Here is a 17,037-nt window from a genome sequence, read left to right as displayed (position 1 = left end):
TGTGAAAGTCCAGTCCATAGTGGATCTAACATAATAGTGAGAGTCCAGTCCATAGTGGATCTAACATTATAGTAAGAGTCCAGTTCATTGTGGGGCCAGCAGGAGACCATCCCGAACGGAGACAGGTCAGCAGCGCAGAGATGTCCCCAACCGCTGCACAGGCGAGCAGTCCACCCTGGGTCCCGACTCTGGACAGCCAGCATTTCATCCATGGCCACCGGACCTGTGTCCCCCCCCCTTCCACAAGGGAGAGGGGCACAGCAGAAAAGAAAAGAAACGGCAGATCAACTGGTCTAAAAAGGGGGTCTATTTAAAGGCTGGAGTATACAAATGAGTTTTAAGATGGGACTTAAATGCTTCTACTGAGGTAGCATCTCTAACTGTTACCGGGAGGGCATTCCATAGTACTGGAGCCCGAATAGAAAACACTCTATAGCCCGCAGACTTTTTTTGGGCTCTGGGAATCACTAATAAGCCGGAGTTCTTTGAACGCAGATTTCTTGCCGGGACATATGGTACAATACAATCGGCAAGATAGGATGGAGCTAGACCGTGTAGTATTTTACATTGTAAGGGGAAAAAACTCTCAGCAAAACTGAGAAAAACTAGAGAAAAAGGGTACAATGGAACGAAAAAAAGCTGCATTATTGATACGAATAACAACTATCAGCGGAAGGTTTTTTTTTCCTGTAAATATATACATAACGTTTAAAAAGTGGACCCCGACTTAAACAAGTGGAAAAACTTATTCTCGTGTTACCATTTAGTGGTCAATTGTACGGAATATGTACTGTACTGTGTAATCTACTAATAAAAGTTTCAATCAATCAATCAAACAAATAAATAAATAAAACTAGCCTTTAATTATTTGCGGCTCCTGGTTAAGAAAAATATGTTTGGACAACCTTGATTTGTAATATAAAACACTTTTTAGCAAACTTGAAAAAAACTTTCCATGCTTTTTTTAATCATTTTATATATTTTAACATTTTTATATTGTATATCATATTGTTATATTTAGTTTTTGAAGTTATATTAGCTTTGGACATAAAAAAAACAACAATGAAAACAGTCCGAACTTTTTTTGATTTTCGCATTTTGTAAATTCCACATCACACTTTTTAAAAACACAATTGTATATGTATTCTGTCTTTAGTTATATTAGTTTTGGACATGAAAAAAAACAATGAAAACAGTCTGAACTTTTCTTGTTTTTGGCATTTTGTAAATTCCACGCCACACTCATTACGAAATTAAAACATTTTTTTTTTTTTAAATGTATTTATTTCAGGGACAGCACACATCAATAAACAATTCCGTAAATGTGTCAGTGTTAGTCATAGAGCTAATTTATTTTCATCAGGTATAAAATGCTCACAATTAATAGCAATACAATAAAACACAACACAGCCATAGAGATAAAAGTGATACATAAATACAGATTACTACAGACAAAAAAGTTAGCACATTGAATATATGCAGTGTATTGTATAAATCTAAAACCATGCAGGTCAGTGTGGCAGACATTTGTTAAAAACAGGTGTTTTGTCATTGTGTAAGCCGCCTGCACAGACTTGAGAGCAGTAGCCAACGAGCTAAAAGAACTGTCAGGCCATTGTCTAACGCGGTTCTTAAGGCGTCAAGGAGTGAGTTTTAGTAATGTACTCTTGCACAGTTGCTCCTGAATTACGTGTGCAATCGTCTGTATTTAACTCTTAAACTACTCACATACCTGCACGTGCAATTTTTTTTTTTTTTTTTTTTTTAGCCTGTGCCGTGTTGTTGAGACAAAACAAAACAAGAAAAATGCTGCAATTTTCACTCCAAGACTTTTCAAAAGGGCAAATGCAAATGACCACTTCTTGTAAAACTTTACTGAACAACTGTTAAATTCTATCAACTGGACATTCAAAAAGCTAAAGCCTCGCCTCAATACAAAGCCAAAGCAATAAATTCTTCTTTTCTTTCGCACTTGAGGATGACGTCAGATTGCCGCAGGTTTGAATGGGAGACGAAAGTTATACGCATTTGTGTCTGTGTCCGAAAGCGAAAACACACAGAAAGCGAAAACACACAAACCGGTGGTCCTCAAACTTTTTTTTTCACCAAGAACCAACTCAGAAAACACTGGGCTCTCCAAGTAGCACCATAATGACCGACATTAAAATACAGTAGCGTAGTAGGTCTAAATATCCATTAAAAACGTGGCAGATTGGTTTCTTCTTACCTAATGGCCAACTACTGTAGTATTGATGTTTTACTCATACTTGCCAACCTTGAGACCTCCGATTTCGGGAGGTGGGGGGTGGGGGCGTGGTCGGGGGAGGGGCGGGGCGTGGTTGGGGGCGTGGTTAAGAGGGGAGGAGTATATTGACAGCTAGAATTCACCAAGTCAAGTATTTCATATATATATATATATATATATATATATATATATATATATATATATATATATATATATATATATATATATATATATATATATATATATATATATATCTACATCCTGAAAATATGCAAACAAACTGTGTTTAGATAATTGATACCTCAAACTTGCATGAATAAATATTAAGGAATATAACATAACTTGGCTTCTGAGAGTTTCAAAATGTAATGAATAAAATGCTAAAGTTGTTGATAAACAAGCAATTATTTTAATAATTAAATATGGTCATTTTAAATGAATTATTATGATAATTTAAAATTAATTATTTCAAATATGTTTATTTTAATGTATAATTATATGGCTGGATCTAATAAGGAGTCACGAAAAAATACAAATAAAAATACAATTAATTTTGATGTTTTTAGCAAAATATAGTAAAAATTAATTTATTTTTTTTAAATTTTTTTATTAATATATTTATTTTTAGGTAAAATAAACATAATACTACAATTTATCTCTAGTCTGGATGATTTAGTTCTTGTCACCCTGTTGTCCTCCCGTCATTAAAAAAAAGGCTGTCCTCACTCAGGTCCGCATGGAGCTGGAGGGGGCGTGGCTTCCAGCTCCGGCTGAAAATCGGGAGATTTTCGGGAGAATATTTGTCCCGGGAGAGGCGCTGAATTTCGGGAGTTTCCCGGAAAATTCGGGAGGGTTGGCAAGTATGGTTTTACTTCACTCAGCCATTGTTATGCTTAAAAAAATACTTAACTTAGGTTGAAAATACCTCTAATATGCTTCAAAAGGTTGTTTTGCACACACACTCTGCGTCATTTCCAGACAGCCATCCTCCCTAACTTATACTGACTCCACCCCGCACCCCTCACTCCCTTCGCTCACTGAGAGGACGACCATCCACACAGAGGACGGATGCTCTGGCCATGAGGATCTTTGTCTGCTACCAGGAGTCCTGGGAGTCCTTTGACGTCCCCGCAGGTCAGACAGTGGGAGCCATTAAGAAGATGGTGAAGGTAAAGGATTGTTTATTTACTGCATGGCATGCTTTTAAGTCAGGTGTACCCAAACTCATTCCACTGAGGGCCACAGACTGACAGAGGAAAGAATGTAGGGGCCATTTTGTGTATAATGCATATGTTCCTTGACTGCACTTAAATGTAGAATATATGTAGAATATATTTATATTATTCATATACAAACCCCGTTTCCATATGAGTTGGGAAATTGTGTTAGATGTAAATATAAACGGAATACAATGATTTGCAAATCATTTTCAACCCATATTCAATTGAATGCACTACAAAGACAAGATATTTGATGTTCAAACTCATAAACTTTATTTTTTTTTTTGCAAATAATAATTAACTTAGAATTTCATGGCTGCAACACGTGACAAAGTAGTTGGGAAAGGGCATGTTCACCACTGTGTTACATGGCCTTTCCTTTTAACAACACTCAGAAAAGGTTTGGGAACTGAGCAGACACATTTTTGAAGCTTCTCAGGTGGAATTCTTTCCCATTCTTGCTTGATGTACAGCTTAAGTTGTTCAACAGTCCGGGGGTCTCCGTTGTGGTATTTTAGGCTTCATAATGCGCCACACATTTTCAATGGGAGACAGGTCTGGACTACAGGCAGGCCAGTCTAGTACCCGCACTCTTTTACTATGAAGCCACGTTGATGTAACACGTGGCTTGGCATTGTCTTGCTGAAATAAGCAGGGGCGTCCATGGTAACGTTGCTTGGATGGCAACATATGTTGCTCCAAAACCTGTATGTACCTTTCAGCATTAATGGCGCCTTCTCAAATGTGTAAGTTACCCATGTCTTGGGCACTAATACACCCCCATACCATCACACATGCTGGCTTTTACACTTTGCGCCTATAACAATCCGGATGGTTCTTTTCCTCTTTGGTCCGGAGGACACGATGTCCACAGTTTCCAAAAAACAATTTGAAATGTGGACTCGTCAGACCACAGAACACTTTTCCACTTTGTATCAGTCCATCTTAGATGAGCTCAGGCCCAGCGAAGCCGACGGCGTTTCTGGGTGTTGTTGATAAATGGTTTTGGCCTTGCATAGGAGAGTTTTAACTTGCACTTACTGATGTAGCGACCAATTGTACTTACTGACTGTGGGTTTCTGAAGTGTTCCTGAGCCCATGTGGTGATATCCTTTACACACTGGTGTCGCTTGTTGATGCAGTACAGCTTGAGGGATCGAAGGTCACAGGCTTAGCTGCTTACGTGCAGTGATTTCTCCAGATTCTCTGAACCCTTTGATGATATTACGGACCGTAGATGGTGAAATCCCTAATTTACTTGCAATAGCTGGTTGAGAAAGGTTTTTCTTAAACTGTTCAACAATTTGCTCATGTATTTGTTGACAAAGTGGTGACCCTCGCCCCATCCTTGTTTGTGAATGACTGAGCATTTCATGGAATCTACTTTTATACCCAATCATGGCACCCACCTGTTCCCAATTAGCCTGCACACCTGTGGGATGTTCCAAATAAGTGTTTGATGAGCATTCCTCAACTTTATCAGTATTTATTGCCACCTTTCCCAACTTCTTTGTCACGTGTTGCTGGCATCAAATTCTAAAGTTAATGATTATTTGCAAAAAAAAAAAAAGTTTATCAGTTTGAACATCAAATATGTTGTCTTTGTAGCATATTCAACTGAATATGGGTTGAAAATGATTTGCAAATCATTGTATTCCGTTTATATTTACATCTAACACAATTTCCCAACTCATATGGAAACGGGTTTTGTATTATATATTATATATATAATATATTGTATATATTGTATTACTGTATTTCTCGGAGTATAAGTCGCACCTGCCGAAAATGCATAATAAAGAAGGAAAAAAACATATAAATGGCACTGGAGCCCAGCCAGACTATGAAAAAAACTGCGACTTGTAGTCCGAAAAATACGGTATTTATTATTATTATTGTCTATTGTGAGCGACCTGTGGTGCTGAATTTCCCCCAGTGATCAATAAAGTACTTTCTATTCTATATATATATATTAGCGTCCCTTCACTGGCTCCCTGTGCGTTATCGAATCAATTTTAAACTCCTTTTATTTGTTTTTAAATGTCTAAACAACCTCGCGCCAACCTATCTCTCCGACCTCCTTCAGCCTTACTGCCCCACCCGATCCCTAAGATCAGCCGATCAGCTGCTACTGACGGTCCCTGACACAAGGCTGAAGCTTAGAGGTGACAGAGCTTTCGCCGTTGCTGCTCCCAAGCTCTGGGACGACCTACCTCTGAGTGTTAGACAAGCCTCCTCCTCTTCCTGTTTTTAAATCTCTCTTAAAAACATTCTTTTATTCTGTGGCTTTTAACACTGAGTGATATCCATCCTGCAATGGCGCCCCATAATACACCTGCTGTGAACTTGTTTTTATGTTTTTATTTATTCTATTGTATTTATTTATTTTTTATCGTGTTCTGTTTGTGTTGTGTTGTGTTTGCTCGGTACTCGTATTATCTTTTAACCTGCCCATTGTACAGCACTTTGGCTACCCATCCATCCATCCATCCATTTCCTACCGCTTATTCCCTTTGGGGTCGCGGGGGGCGCTGGAGCCCATCTCAGCTACAATCGGGCGGAAGGCGGGGTACACCCTGGACAAGTCGCCACCTCATCGCAGGGCCAACACAGATAGACAGACAACAGTCACACCCACATCCACACACTAGGGCCAATTTAGTGTTGCCAATCAACTTATCCCCAGGTGCATGTCTTTGGAGGTGGGAGGAAGCCGGAGTACCCGGAGGGAACCCACGCAGTCACGGGGAGAACATGCAAACTCCACACAGAAAGATCTACCCATGTGGTAAATTTTAAATGTGCTTTATAAATAAAGTTGATTTGATTTATTCTATTCTATTCTATTTTGGTAGTTTTCATCTTCATAACCAGTACAATATATATCATACTTGCCAACCCTCCCGGATTTTCCGGGAGACTCCCGAAATTCAGCGCCTCTCCCGAAAACCTCCCGGGACAAATTTTCTCCCGAAAATCTCCCGAAATTCAGGCGGAGCTGGAGGGGGCGTGGCCTCCAGCTCCATGCGGACCTGAGTCCGCTTTCCCACAATATAAAGAACGTCTACAGTAAAGCAGTCCGTTTGCCATAAACAGCAATGTTGTGACACTCTTAAACAGGACAATACTGCCATCTAGTGCATTTGATGAAAGCACTTTTATGCGTCCCACACATCAATGCATAATCAGAGAGGGTGTTCAGCATGGTTAGAAAAATAGTGACAGAGAATAGAACAAGGATGGACAATTCAACCCTTAACTCAACAATGAGTAGATGAGTGTTATGTGTGTGTATATGTGTAAATAAATGAACACTGAAATTCAAGTATTTATTTTATTTATATATATATATATATATATATATATATATATATATATATATATATATATATATATATATATATATATATATATATATATATATATATATATCCATCCATCCATTTTCTACCGCTTATTCCCTTCGGGGTCGCGGGGATATATATATATATATATATATATATATATATATATATATATATATATATATATATATATATATATGAAATACTTGACTTGGTGAATTCTAGCTGCCGCCCTAACCACGCCCCCCGCACCCACCCCCACCTCCCGAAATTGGAGGTCTCAAGGTTGGCAAGTATGATATATATATGTTTTTTTCAAAGAACTAGAAATTTTGTGAAAATGCTAAAGATCCAAAGCCAAAACAGGAATGCTAACAGTTAGAACACTGGCTAGATATCATCAGGTAATACAAATTATGAGTAAAATGAGCTAAAAAAAAAAAAAAAAAAAAAAAAAAAAAAAAAAAAGCTAGCATGCTAACGGTACTATGCTAACATGCTAAAAATATCATGCTTACAGTTAAAATTAGTGAAATTCCAAAATGTATAACACTGAAGTACCTACTTCCAGAACGTAAATGACCGCCATAACCACAACACCAGGGGGAGCTTCACAAACCACGTTAAACCCAGATTCCGATCTAACAAAGGTCTTAACTCATTCTCCTTCTATGCCACATCAATATGGAATGCACTCCCAACAGGTGTAAAAGAAAGTGCATCTCTATCCTCCTTCAAAACCGCACTAAAAGATCACCTTCAGGCAACTACAACCCTAGACTAACACCCTCCCCCCACCACATCCCACTCAAATGTAAATAATCAAATGTATATACTTGTTCTTATGCTTTCTGAGCTCATTATGTTCACTGCTCGCTGTACATATCCTACCAAGTCAGACCTACACTTTGTCAATGTCCATTTCTCTGATGATATAATTGTTGATGACTGAAGTGCTGATATCAACCAAACCTAACCCCCCCGACCCAACCCCCTCCACATCCCACCCCCTGGATTGTAAATAATTCAATGTATATACTCTGATGATTAACTTGTGTGATGACTGTATTATGCTGATAGTATATATTTGTTGTACCATGAATTGATTAGCGTGGACCCCGACTTAAACAAGTTGAAAAACGTATTCGGGTGTTACCATTTAGTGGTCAATTGTACGATTTGATTACAATTACGATTCAGGAGCTAATATTCGATCAAAAATAGATTATTGATAGAGTTTTACATTTCTTTTTGTTTCACTAAATAAGCGTTTATCACTTGCAGGTTTAAAAACAGTGCATTTGTAATAAGAAATAGTTACATTAATTTACTAAATTAATGAAAATGTATGCAAAACTGGAACATAAGTGCCCTAAAATAAAGGGGCTGGTCAAATGTCTGCATTTCTTTATTCACAATAAATAAATCGATTATCGATTAATGACATTTACTAATCGATTTTATAATCGTACATGTCCGAATTGCGATACATCTAAAAATGTATTGTTTCCCCCTCCAAAAGTTAGCGTGCTAAAATGCTAAGCGTAACATGCGTTAAGTACCAAAATATATCACCTGAAAAAGTTATTTAAAATGCTAGCGAGCTAATATTAGCATGCATCAATTACCAAAATGTATATCTACAAAATTAGCTAAAAAAAAAAACTTCCATACCAACATTAGCATGCTAAGAGGTTAAATTTGCCAAATAACAAAATATTTGACGCGGAGGTACACCTGCAAAATCAGCAAAAAAGCTAGCATGCTAATATTAGAATGCTAACGAGTGTGCTGCGCGCCGTTAAAAAATGTTCCTTCCCCGGGCCGCACGTTGGACACCTCTGTTTTAAGCGCTACATCCAAAAAGCTCATTATCATAGTCATGATTGTATTTTAGTGATGTTATCTTGGCGAACAAATCAATCAAGTTTTTTGAACGGATCTTTTGAGTGAACGAAGAGAATCGATTGGCAGTTGCGAGCCGTTTTTTAGTAGTAAGTGTTAATTGCCCGTCCGAATGGCAACTGAATTAGAAAATTAGTCATTAAAAATATACACATAAAAATAAAATAAATACAAATATATATATACTTTATATAAATATATACATTTTCAATGTATTTAGATTTTATTTATTTATTTTATTTTGAGTCACTTATCTGGTTAATTTTTCTGATATGTCAAGTAGTACAAGTATACAAACGTCACATTTTTACCATGTCCTCATTTTTATTTTGGTTGTATTTATATTTTGTATATTCATAAGTACATTTTATCCATACTTATTTGTGTATTTTTTTTTGTCTTTGGTTAATATGCTCTTGAGCAACAAAGTTTTTTAGCTGAGGGAAAATTGTAAATATTGATGTGCCGTCAAATCAAATATGGCACCACCTTTTGGAACGTTTACAATACAATAAACAACAAAATTATAGTCAATATTTCAGAATACATTAATTCCCACTAGGGATGTCCGATATTGGCTTTTTTGCCGATATCCCGATATTGTCCAACTCTTAATTACCGATACCGATATCAACCGATACTGATATATACAGTCGTGTAATTAACACATTATTATGCCTAATTTGGACAATCAGGTATGGTGAAGATAAGGTCCTTTAAAAAAAAAATGAAATAAGATAAATAAATTAAAAACATTTTCTTGAATAAAAAAGAAAGTAAAACAATATAAAAACAGTTACATATAAACTAGTAATTAATGAAAATGAGTCAAATTAACTGATAAAGGTTAGTACTATTAGTGGACCAGCAGCACGCACAATTATGTGTGCTTACGGACTGTATCCCATGCAGGCTGTATTGATATATATTGATATATAATGTAGGAACCAGAATATTAATAAAAGAAAGAAACAACCCTTTTGTGTGAATGAGTGTGAATGAGTGTAAATGGGGGAGGGAGTTTTTTTTGGTTGGTGCACTAATTGTAAGTGTATCTTGTGTTTTTTATGTTGATTTAATAAAAAACAAACAATACAGATCATTTAAAAAACGATACCGATAATTTTTGATATTACATTTTAAAGCATTTATCGGCCGCATCTCTAATTCCCACATAGTGTAATATTGGTGGAAATGAATATAATTCTGGTCCACATCTTATAACTGTTACCATTGATTGTTTCCTTCAACTATAATACTGAGCCCGTTTTTTGAACGGCTCTTTCAAATGAACGATTCCTTAAAATCCATCTCCCTTCAAAGATCCATAAATGTGACCTCTACAAGCGGTAGAAAATGGATGGATATAGTGTATATATGTTTTCTCATTCTGTTTTGCACACTCTTGGAGTCAACATGTACATAGTGTCATGTATATAGTGTATATACCCCCCGCCCCCACCCATTTTTTGTATATATTGTTTTTCAAATCACCTGACATGTATACTGTGTATATGTACATCATTTATCCATTTTTTTAACGTAATTGTTTATATACATGTTACAGGTGATATATATTTTATTATTGAATGTATCAAATGTGATGAATATTTAATGGACCACAATGGAAACAAGCCTTTTGGCTTTTTGTGCCATCCATTTGCCTTTTTAAAGCATTACATGGATTCAATTCTTTAAGATGTCAATAAACCTCTCAATCAATCAATCAAAGCTACTTAACGCTATCTGGCCAGCGTGCTGAATGTTAACATTTCAGTTCAGCTTTGGCTCTTCAGCATTCACACGAAACTTATACTGCAAATTGCATTTTCGAGTTCTTTGAAAAAAATGTCCGTAATGTACTGGCATTGAAGGTTTTTCATTCATTGTAATTCAGGGGCGTCACTAGCTTTTAAGGACAGGGGGGGCTTAGCCCCCAGGAGATGCACAGGATGCGAGCGAACATTACGCACAAGCACAAAACTTCACAAACGGCTAACAAAGACTTAGAAATTATTAATTGTTATTATTATTATTTTAAAAAAATGCACAGGACGAAATGAAATGCTCCCCGGGACGATGGCTTTTAACCATTTTTTTTCTTTTTCTTTTTATGTATTTATTCATTTTACATTTTATATTAAATGTCTTGGTTTTTCCTCCCTCTGAAAATCCTATGAAATGTTTAACAAGCCATCCTATAATAATACAACAGCTATTAATGTAACAATACAATAAAACAAATATATTTAATGATGTTTTTTTCATTATTTTAACAATAGGCTAATGTACATTACTTTATATAGATTCTACAAGAAACACAAAACTTAAACACTAAATTATTTACAATTGCACACACAAGGTTTCGTGCAGCTTCACTCATTGTAAAGGAAGATAATGTGCTTCGTACACCTGCAGGACCGCAAGCAAGGTCGCAGAGAAAATGCGGACTGGAATTTGAGTGATGTGGGCATTTTCTATATGAACAAGTGGAATGGATTGGATACCGACGCACTAAAGTGGCGCTCTACCTTACGCTACGAAGTGAGGGGAAACTGAGTGAATAATAACAGGTTATATGATTATTTATTTAAACTCATATTCGGGGCACTTTATAATGAATATGTCGGCATGTATTTGTAAAAAAAAACAAAAAACACCAAGTTATTTAGGGGGGCTTAAGAATATTTTAAAATAATATATGCCTAACAAACGCCAATGTTGTAATTTGTGTGTCTTCTGCAGGACTCCTTCCTGGTGTGTCTCCCCAATGACCACCTGGAAGTGAGCTACGGTGGTGCAGCCCTGCAGGATGGCTGGACTTTGGGTGACGTTGGCGTCGCAAGTGGAAACTCCATAAAATGCTGCGTAAAGGTATTCACACAACCAGCTTAGTTACACTCTTTTACACACTGAATCTCAACGTCAACATTTTAGTTGCTAATTTTTAGAGATGTCCGATAATATCGGACTGCCGATATTATCGGCCGATAAATGCTTTAAAATTTAATATCGGAAATTATCGGTATCGGTTTCAAAATGATCGGTATCGGTTTCAAAAAGTATTATTTATGGCTTTTTAAAACGCCGCTGGCGTCTTCAGTAATGCGGACGCTGTATCGATTCGTTGTGGTGAAGAAGGAGCTGAGCCGGAAGGCAAAGCTCTCAATTTACCGATCGATCTACGTTCCCATCCTCACCTATGGTCATGAGCTTTGGGTTATGACCGAAAGGACAAGATCACGGGTACAAGCGGCAGTAATGAGTTTCTTCCGCCGGGTGGCGGGGCTCTCCCTTAGAGATAGGGTGAGAAGCTCTGCCATCTGGGAGGAGCTCAAAGTAAAGCCGCTGCTCCTCCACATCGAGAGGAGCCAGATGAGGTGGTTCGGGCATCTGGTCAGGATGCCACCCGAACGCCTCCCTAGGGAGGTGTTTAGGGCACGTCCGACCGGTAGGAGGCCACGGGGAAGACCCAGAACACGTTGGGAAGACTATGTCTCCCGGCTGGCCTGGGAACGCCTCGGGATCCCCCGGGAAGAGGTGGACGAAGCGGCTGGGGAGAGGGAAGTCTGGGCTTCCCTGCTTAGGCTGCTGCCCCCGCGACCCGACCTCGGATAAGCGGAAGAAAATGGATGGATGGATGGATGGAAAACGCCGCTGTGTACACGGACGTAGGGAGAAGTACAGAGCGCCATTAAACCTTAAAGCCACTGCCTTTGCGTGCCGGCCCAGTCACATATCTACGGCTTTTCACACACACAAGTGAATGCCAGGCATACTTGGTCAATAGCCATACAGGTCACACTGAGGGTGGCCGTATAAACAACTTTAACACTGTTACAAATATGCGCCACACTGTGAACCCACACCAAACAAGAATGACAAACACATTTCGGGAGAACATCCGCACCGTAACACAACATAAACACAACAGAACAAATGCCCAGAACCCCTTGCAGCACTAACTCTTCCGGGACGCTACAATATACACCCCCCCCTGCTACCCCCTAAAACCCGTCCCTCCAACCCCGCCCACCTCAACCTCCTCATGCTCTCTCAGGGAGAGCATGTCCCAAATTCCAAGCTGCTGTTTTGAGGCATGTTAAAACAAATAATGCACTTTGTGACTTCAATAATAAATATGGCAGTGCCATGTTGGCATTTTTTTCCCCATAACTTCCATCCATCCATTTTCTACCGCTTATTCCCTTTTGGGGTCGCGGGGGGCGCTGGAGCCTATCTCAGCTGCAATCGGGCGGAAGGCAGGGTACACCCTGGACAAGTCGCCACCTCATCGCAGGGCCAACAGCCATAGACAGACAACATTCACACTCACATTCACACACTAGGGCCAATTTAGTGTTGCCAATCAACCTATCCCCAGGTGCATGTCTTTGGAGGTGGGAGGAAGCCGGAGTACCCGGAGGGAACCCACGCAGTCACGGGGAGGACATGCAAACTCCACACAGAAAGATCCCGAGCCCGGGATTGAACCCAAGACTACTCAGGACCTTCGTATTGTGAGGCAGATGCACTAACCCCCAGAGGTGGGACCAAGTCATTGTTTTGCAAGTCACAAGTAAGTCTCAAGTCTTTGCCCTCAAGTCCGAGTCAAGTCCCGAGTCAAGACAGGCAAGCCCCGAGTCAAGTCCAAAGTCAAGACTGGAAAGTCTCAAGTCAAGTCCTAAGTCCTGCATTTTGAGTTTCGAGTCCTTTCAAGTCCTTTTAACCACAGACTAATATATTAACACAGATTGTGTATGCTTTTCAAATGCTGTATTTATTTATTAAAACAAGTGCATTTTAAATTGCAGGAAAGAAAATTGTGCTGACATTGCACTTTATAATAGCACTATTAACCAGTCATTTTAAACATTAACTCATTCCTTTACAGAACAAACACATTGAAAAATAAAGTGCAAATGTACTTATTTGTACAAAAGTGTTAACATTGAAAAAACATGACATATACGTGAACATAACAAAAAAGTTGTACTTTTTATATGTCAGGGCCCTATGCTGCATTGCATTTGCAAAAGACCAAATTAGCCAAGAGTCTGTCAGTCATTTGTGCACGATGGGGGCGTAGTATGATGCCACCATGGCTGAAAACTCGCTCCACTGGAGCACTGGAGGCAGGCACTGCCAAGACTCTCATGGCCACTCGGAACAGTGAAGGAAGAGTCTTCATGTTCAATGCCCAGAACAAAAGGGGGAGAGAGTTTTTTTGGGTTGGTGCACTACTTGTAAGTGTATCTTGTGTTTTTTTATGTTGATTTAATTTAAAAAAAAAAAAATTCTTGTGCGGCCCGATACCAATCGATCCACGGACCAGTACCGGGCCGCGGCCCGGTGGTTGGGGACCACTGAGGTAAACAACCAACAGTGTGTCAGAAAGCTAGCTAAAACGGTACACATATTCATAATATAGTATACATTTTAACTGACCTTTATTTTACTATTTTTGTCTTTTTTTTAGGTGGCTAAAATACGCGGTGCTGCTGACCGCCGTCTAACGTTACGTGTGATATATTGACTAACGTAACCCTGCTTAAAAAAATCACTGAACAAAAAGTATGAATAAGGTAGTGAACTGCAACAGATTCCCGTGTTTGCAATAACGTTATAACGTTAGCAGTGAGTTTACAGCCTCACTGATTTAACTACACAGCAAATAAAAGTCACGTTACTTAGCCAATAAACGTTATCTTACATTCAAAACTTACCGTTCTTTGTGCAACTTCAAATGCCGGACGAAGTTGGAAGTTGTTGCCTCTCCATCAGTAATTTTCGAACCGCATGTGTTGCATGCTGCAAACCGTTTTGTGTTGACCACCTCGTAATTTTTATACCCAAACGAAATTATTTTAGGCATCATTTTTTGTTCACTGGCGTGTGGTTTGGACATGTCTTCTTCGTTGGTTGTCCTGCAATTTGATTGGATGAATGCTGTGTGATGAAAACAAAGTAGATCTAATTTGATTGGCTGTTGTACTGAGACCACACCAGCTGACACACGCAACGCTGATAGACAAGTACACAACGAAAAATACGAAGCGCTCCCGAATAACTTTTTCATCTTTGGGTTTTGGGGAAAGTAGCAAGTCATGTCAAGTCATGTCAATTCAAAAGGCTCAAGTCCAAGTGAAGTCACAAGTCATTGATGTTAAAGTCTAAGTCGAGTTGCAAGTCTTTTTACATTTTGTCAAGTCGAGTCTAAAGTCATCATATTCATGACTCGAGTCTGACTCGAGTCCAAGTCATGTGACTCGAGTCCACACCTCTGCTAACCCCTCTTCCACCGTGCTGCCCTTTCCATAACTTGAGTTGATTTATTTTGGAAAACCTTGTTACATTGTTTAATGCATCCAGCGGGGCATCACAACAAAATTAGGCATAATAATGTGTTAATTCCACGACTGTATTTATCGGTATCGGTTGATATCGGAATCGGTAATTAAGAGTTGGACAATATCGGCAAAATGTTGTCTGGGTGTAAATCGGGAGAAATTCGGGAGAATGGTTGCCCTGGGAGATTTTCGGGAGGGGCACTGAAATTCGGGAGTCTCCCGGGAAAATCGGGAGAGTTGACAAGTATGACTGGGAGACGCAACTGCTCTGTACTTCTCCCTACGTCCGTGAAACACTCCGTACAGCGGCGTTTTAAAAAGTCATACATTTTACTTTTTGAAACCGGTACCAATAATTTCCGATATTACATTTTAAAGCATTTATCGGCCGATACTATCAACAGTCCGATATTATCGGACATCTCTATAAATAGTTATACGACAGTTTTATATTCATGTCAAATGTCATCAAAATAATAAAATAAAATAATAATATTTGCCTATTAGCACATAGCACAAAATGCTTCAAAAGCAAAAAAACTTACCCTTTTGCACCTAAAATGTCCGTCCGTTTTTCTTTTTTGTTCAGCGCGATGAGAGGCCAGCGATGTTTGTGTTTAACGCTGTGACGGGGGAAACCTTTCCAGTCACAGGAAGTGCGTCTCTCCGAAATATGTCCGTGTCCCAACTGACAAGTGTGGTGTCGGAGCGCAGCGGACTTCCTGTCAGTGTTTTTCGCCTCAGCACACCTGCCGGAGTTCAGCTTTATGACTGCAACACGCTGCAGGGCTACGCCATCAAAGTGGGTAAGGATTTTTACGTTCATGGTACATCTGGCTGTCGACTATCAGTATCGCCCACTATTCGAGTCGCAGGCTAAATCGGAGGCCTTGTAAAATGGCGATACTGGCAGTTGATACCAGCACGAAACCTTTCACTTGACATGTTATGCATACTTGCCAACCCTCCCGAATTTTCCGGGAGACTCCCGAAATTCAGCGCCTCACCCGAAAATCTCCCGGGACAAATATTGTCCCGGAAATCTCCCTATTTTCAGCCGGACCTAAGGACCTGAGTGAGGACAACAGGGTGACAAGAACTAAATCATCCAGACTAGAGATAAATTGTATTATTATGTTTATCTTACCTAAAAATAAATATATTTATTAATAAAAAAAATAATAAAAAATTTTTTTTTTTTACTATATTTTACTAAAAACATCAAAATTAATTGTATTTTTATTTGTATTTTTTCTGACTCCTTATTACATCCAGCCATAGAATTATACATTAAAATAAACATGTTTGAAATAATACATTTTAAATTATCACAATAATTCATTTAAAATGACCATATTTAATCATTAACATAATTGCTTGTTTATCAACAACTCTTGCATTTGATTCATTACATTTTGAAGCTCTCAGAAGTCAAGTTATGTTATATTCCTTAAGATTTATTTATACAAGTTTGAAGTATCAATTATCTAAACACAGTTTTGTTTGCATATTTTCAGAATGTAGATTTTATATATATATATATATATATATATATATATATATATATATATATATATATATATATGTATGTATGAAATACTTGACTTGGTGAATTCTAGCTGTCAATATACTCCTCCCCTCTTAACCACGCCCCCAACCACGCCTCGACCACGCCCCCACCCCCCACCTCCCGAAATTGGAGGTCTCAAGGTTGGCAAGTATGCATGTTATGATCGTTGAATAAATGTGTCACTTGTGCAAAATAACGAAAGAAAACAACAATGTAACAAAAATATGAATAAATGTTGAAAAAAATAATACCTAATATCTTTTTAACTGTGTTTATCACACATGTGGTTTTCTACACCAAAATTCATCTATTTGTTCTTCTTCTTCTCCAGATTTTGGCGCGCTCTCCCTTCCACATTTTTCATCCGATTCAAACCGTTCCAACTTCAAACTGTTCAGCCTAT

General features: G+C 38.5%; 1 protein-coding gene across 2 annotated transcripts in view; it reads left to right on the top strand.

Annotated features, from left to right (window-relative positions):
• Positions 1–17,037, top strand: part of LOC133616590 (protein ANKUB1-like) — a 54,940-nt gene that overhangs the window by 26,426 nt on the left and 11,477 nt on the right. For both annotated transcript variants that reach the window (XM_061976048.1, XM_061976047.2), the window contains exons 2-3: positions 11,460–11,588; positions 15,654–15,870. In XM_061976048.1, the coding sequence (XP_061832032.1) occupies positions 15,672–15,870 (199 nt within the window). In that variant the 5' untranslated portion in view covers positions 11,460–11,588; positions 15,654–15,671. The remainder of the gene's footprint in view (positions 1–11,459; positions 11,589–15,653; positions 15,871–17,037) is intronic.

The sequence above is a fragment of the Nerophis lumbriciformis genome, linkage group LG14, assembly GCF_033978685.3.
Source record: "Nerophis lumbriciformis linkage group LG14, RoL_Nlum_v2.1, whole genome shotgun sequence".
NCBI classification, from domain to species: Eukaryota; Metazoa; Chordata; class Actinopteri; order Syngnathiformes; family Syngnathidae; genus Nerophis; species Nerophis lumbriciformis.
Note: the sequence above shows the minus strand (reverse complement) of the source record. Positions and strands in the feature narration are given on the sequence as shown.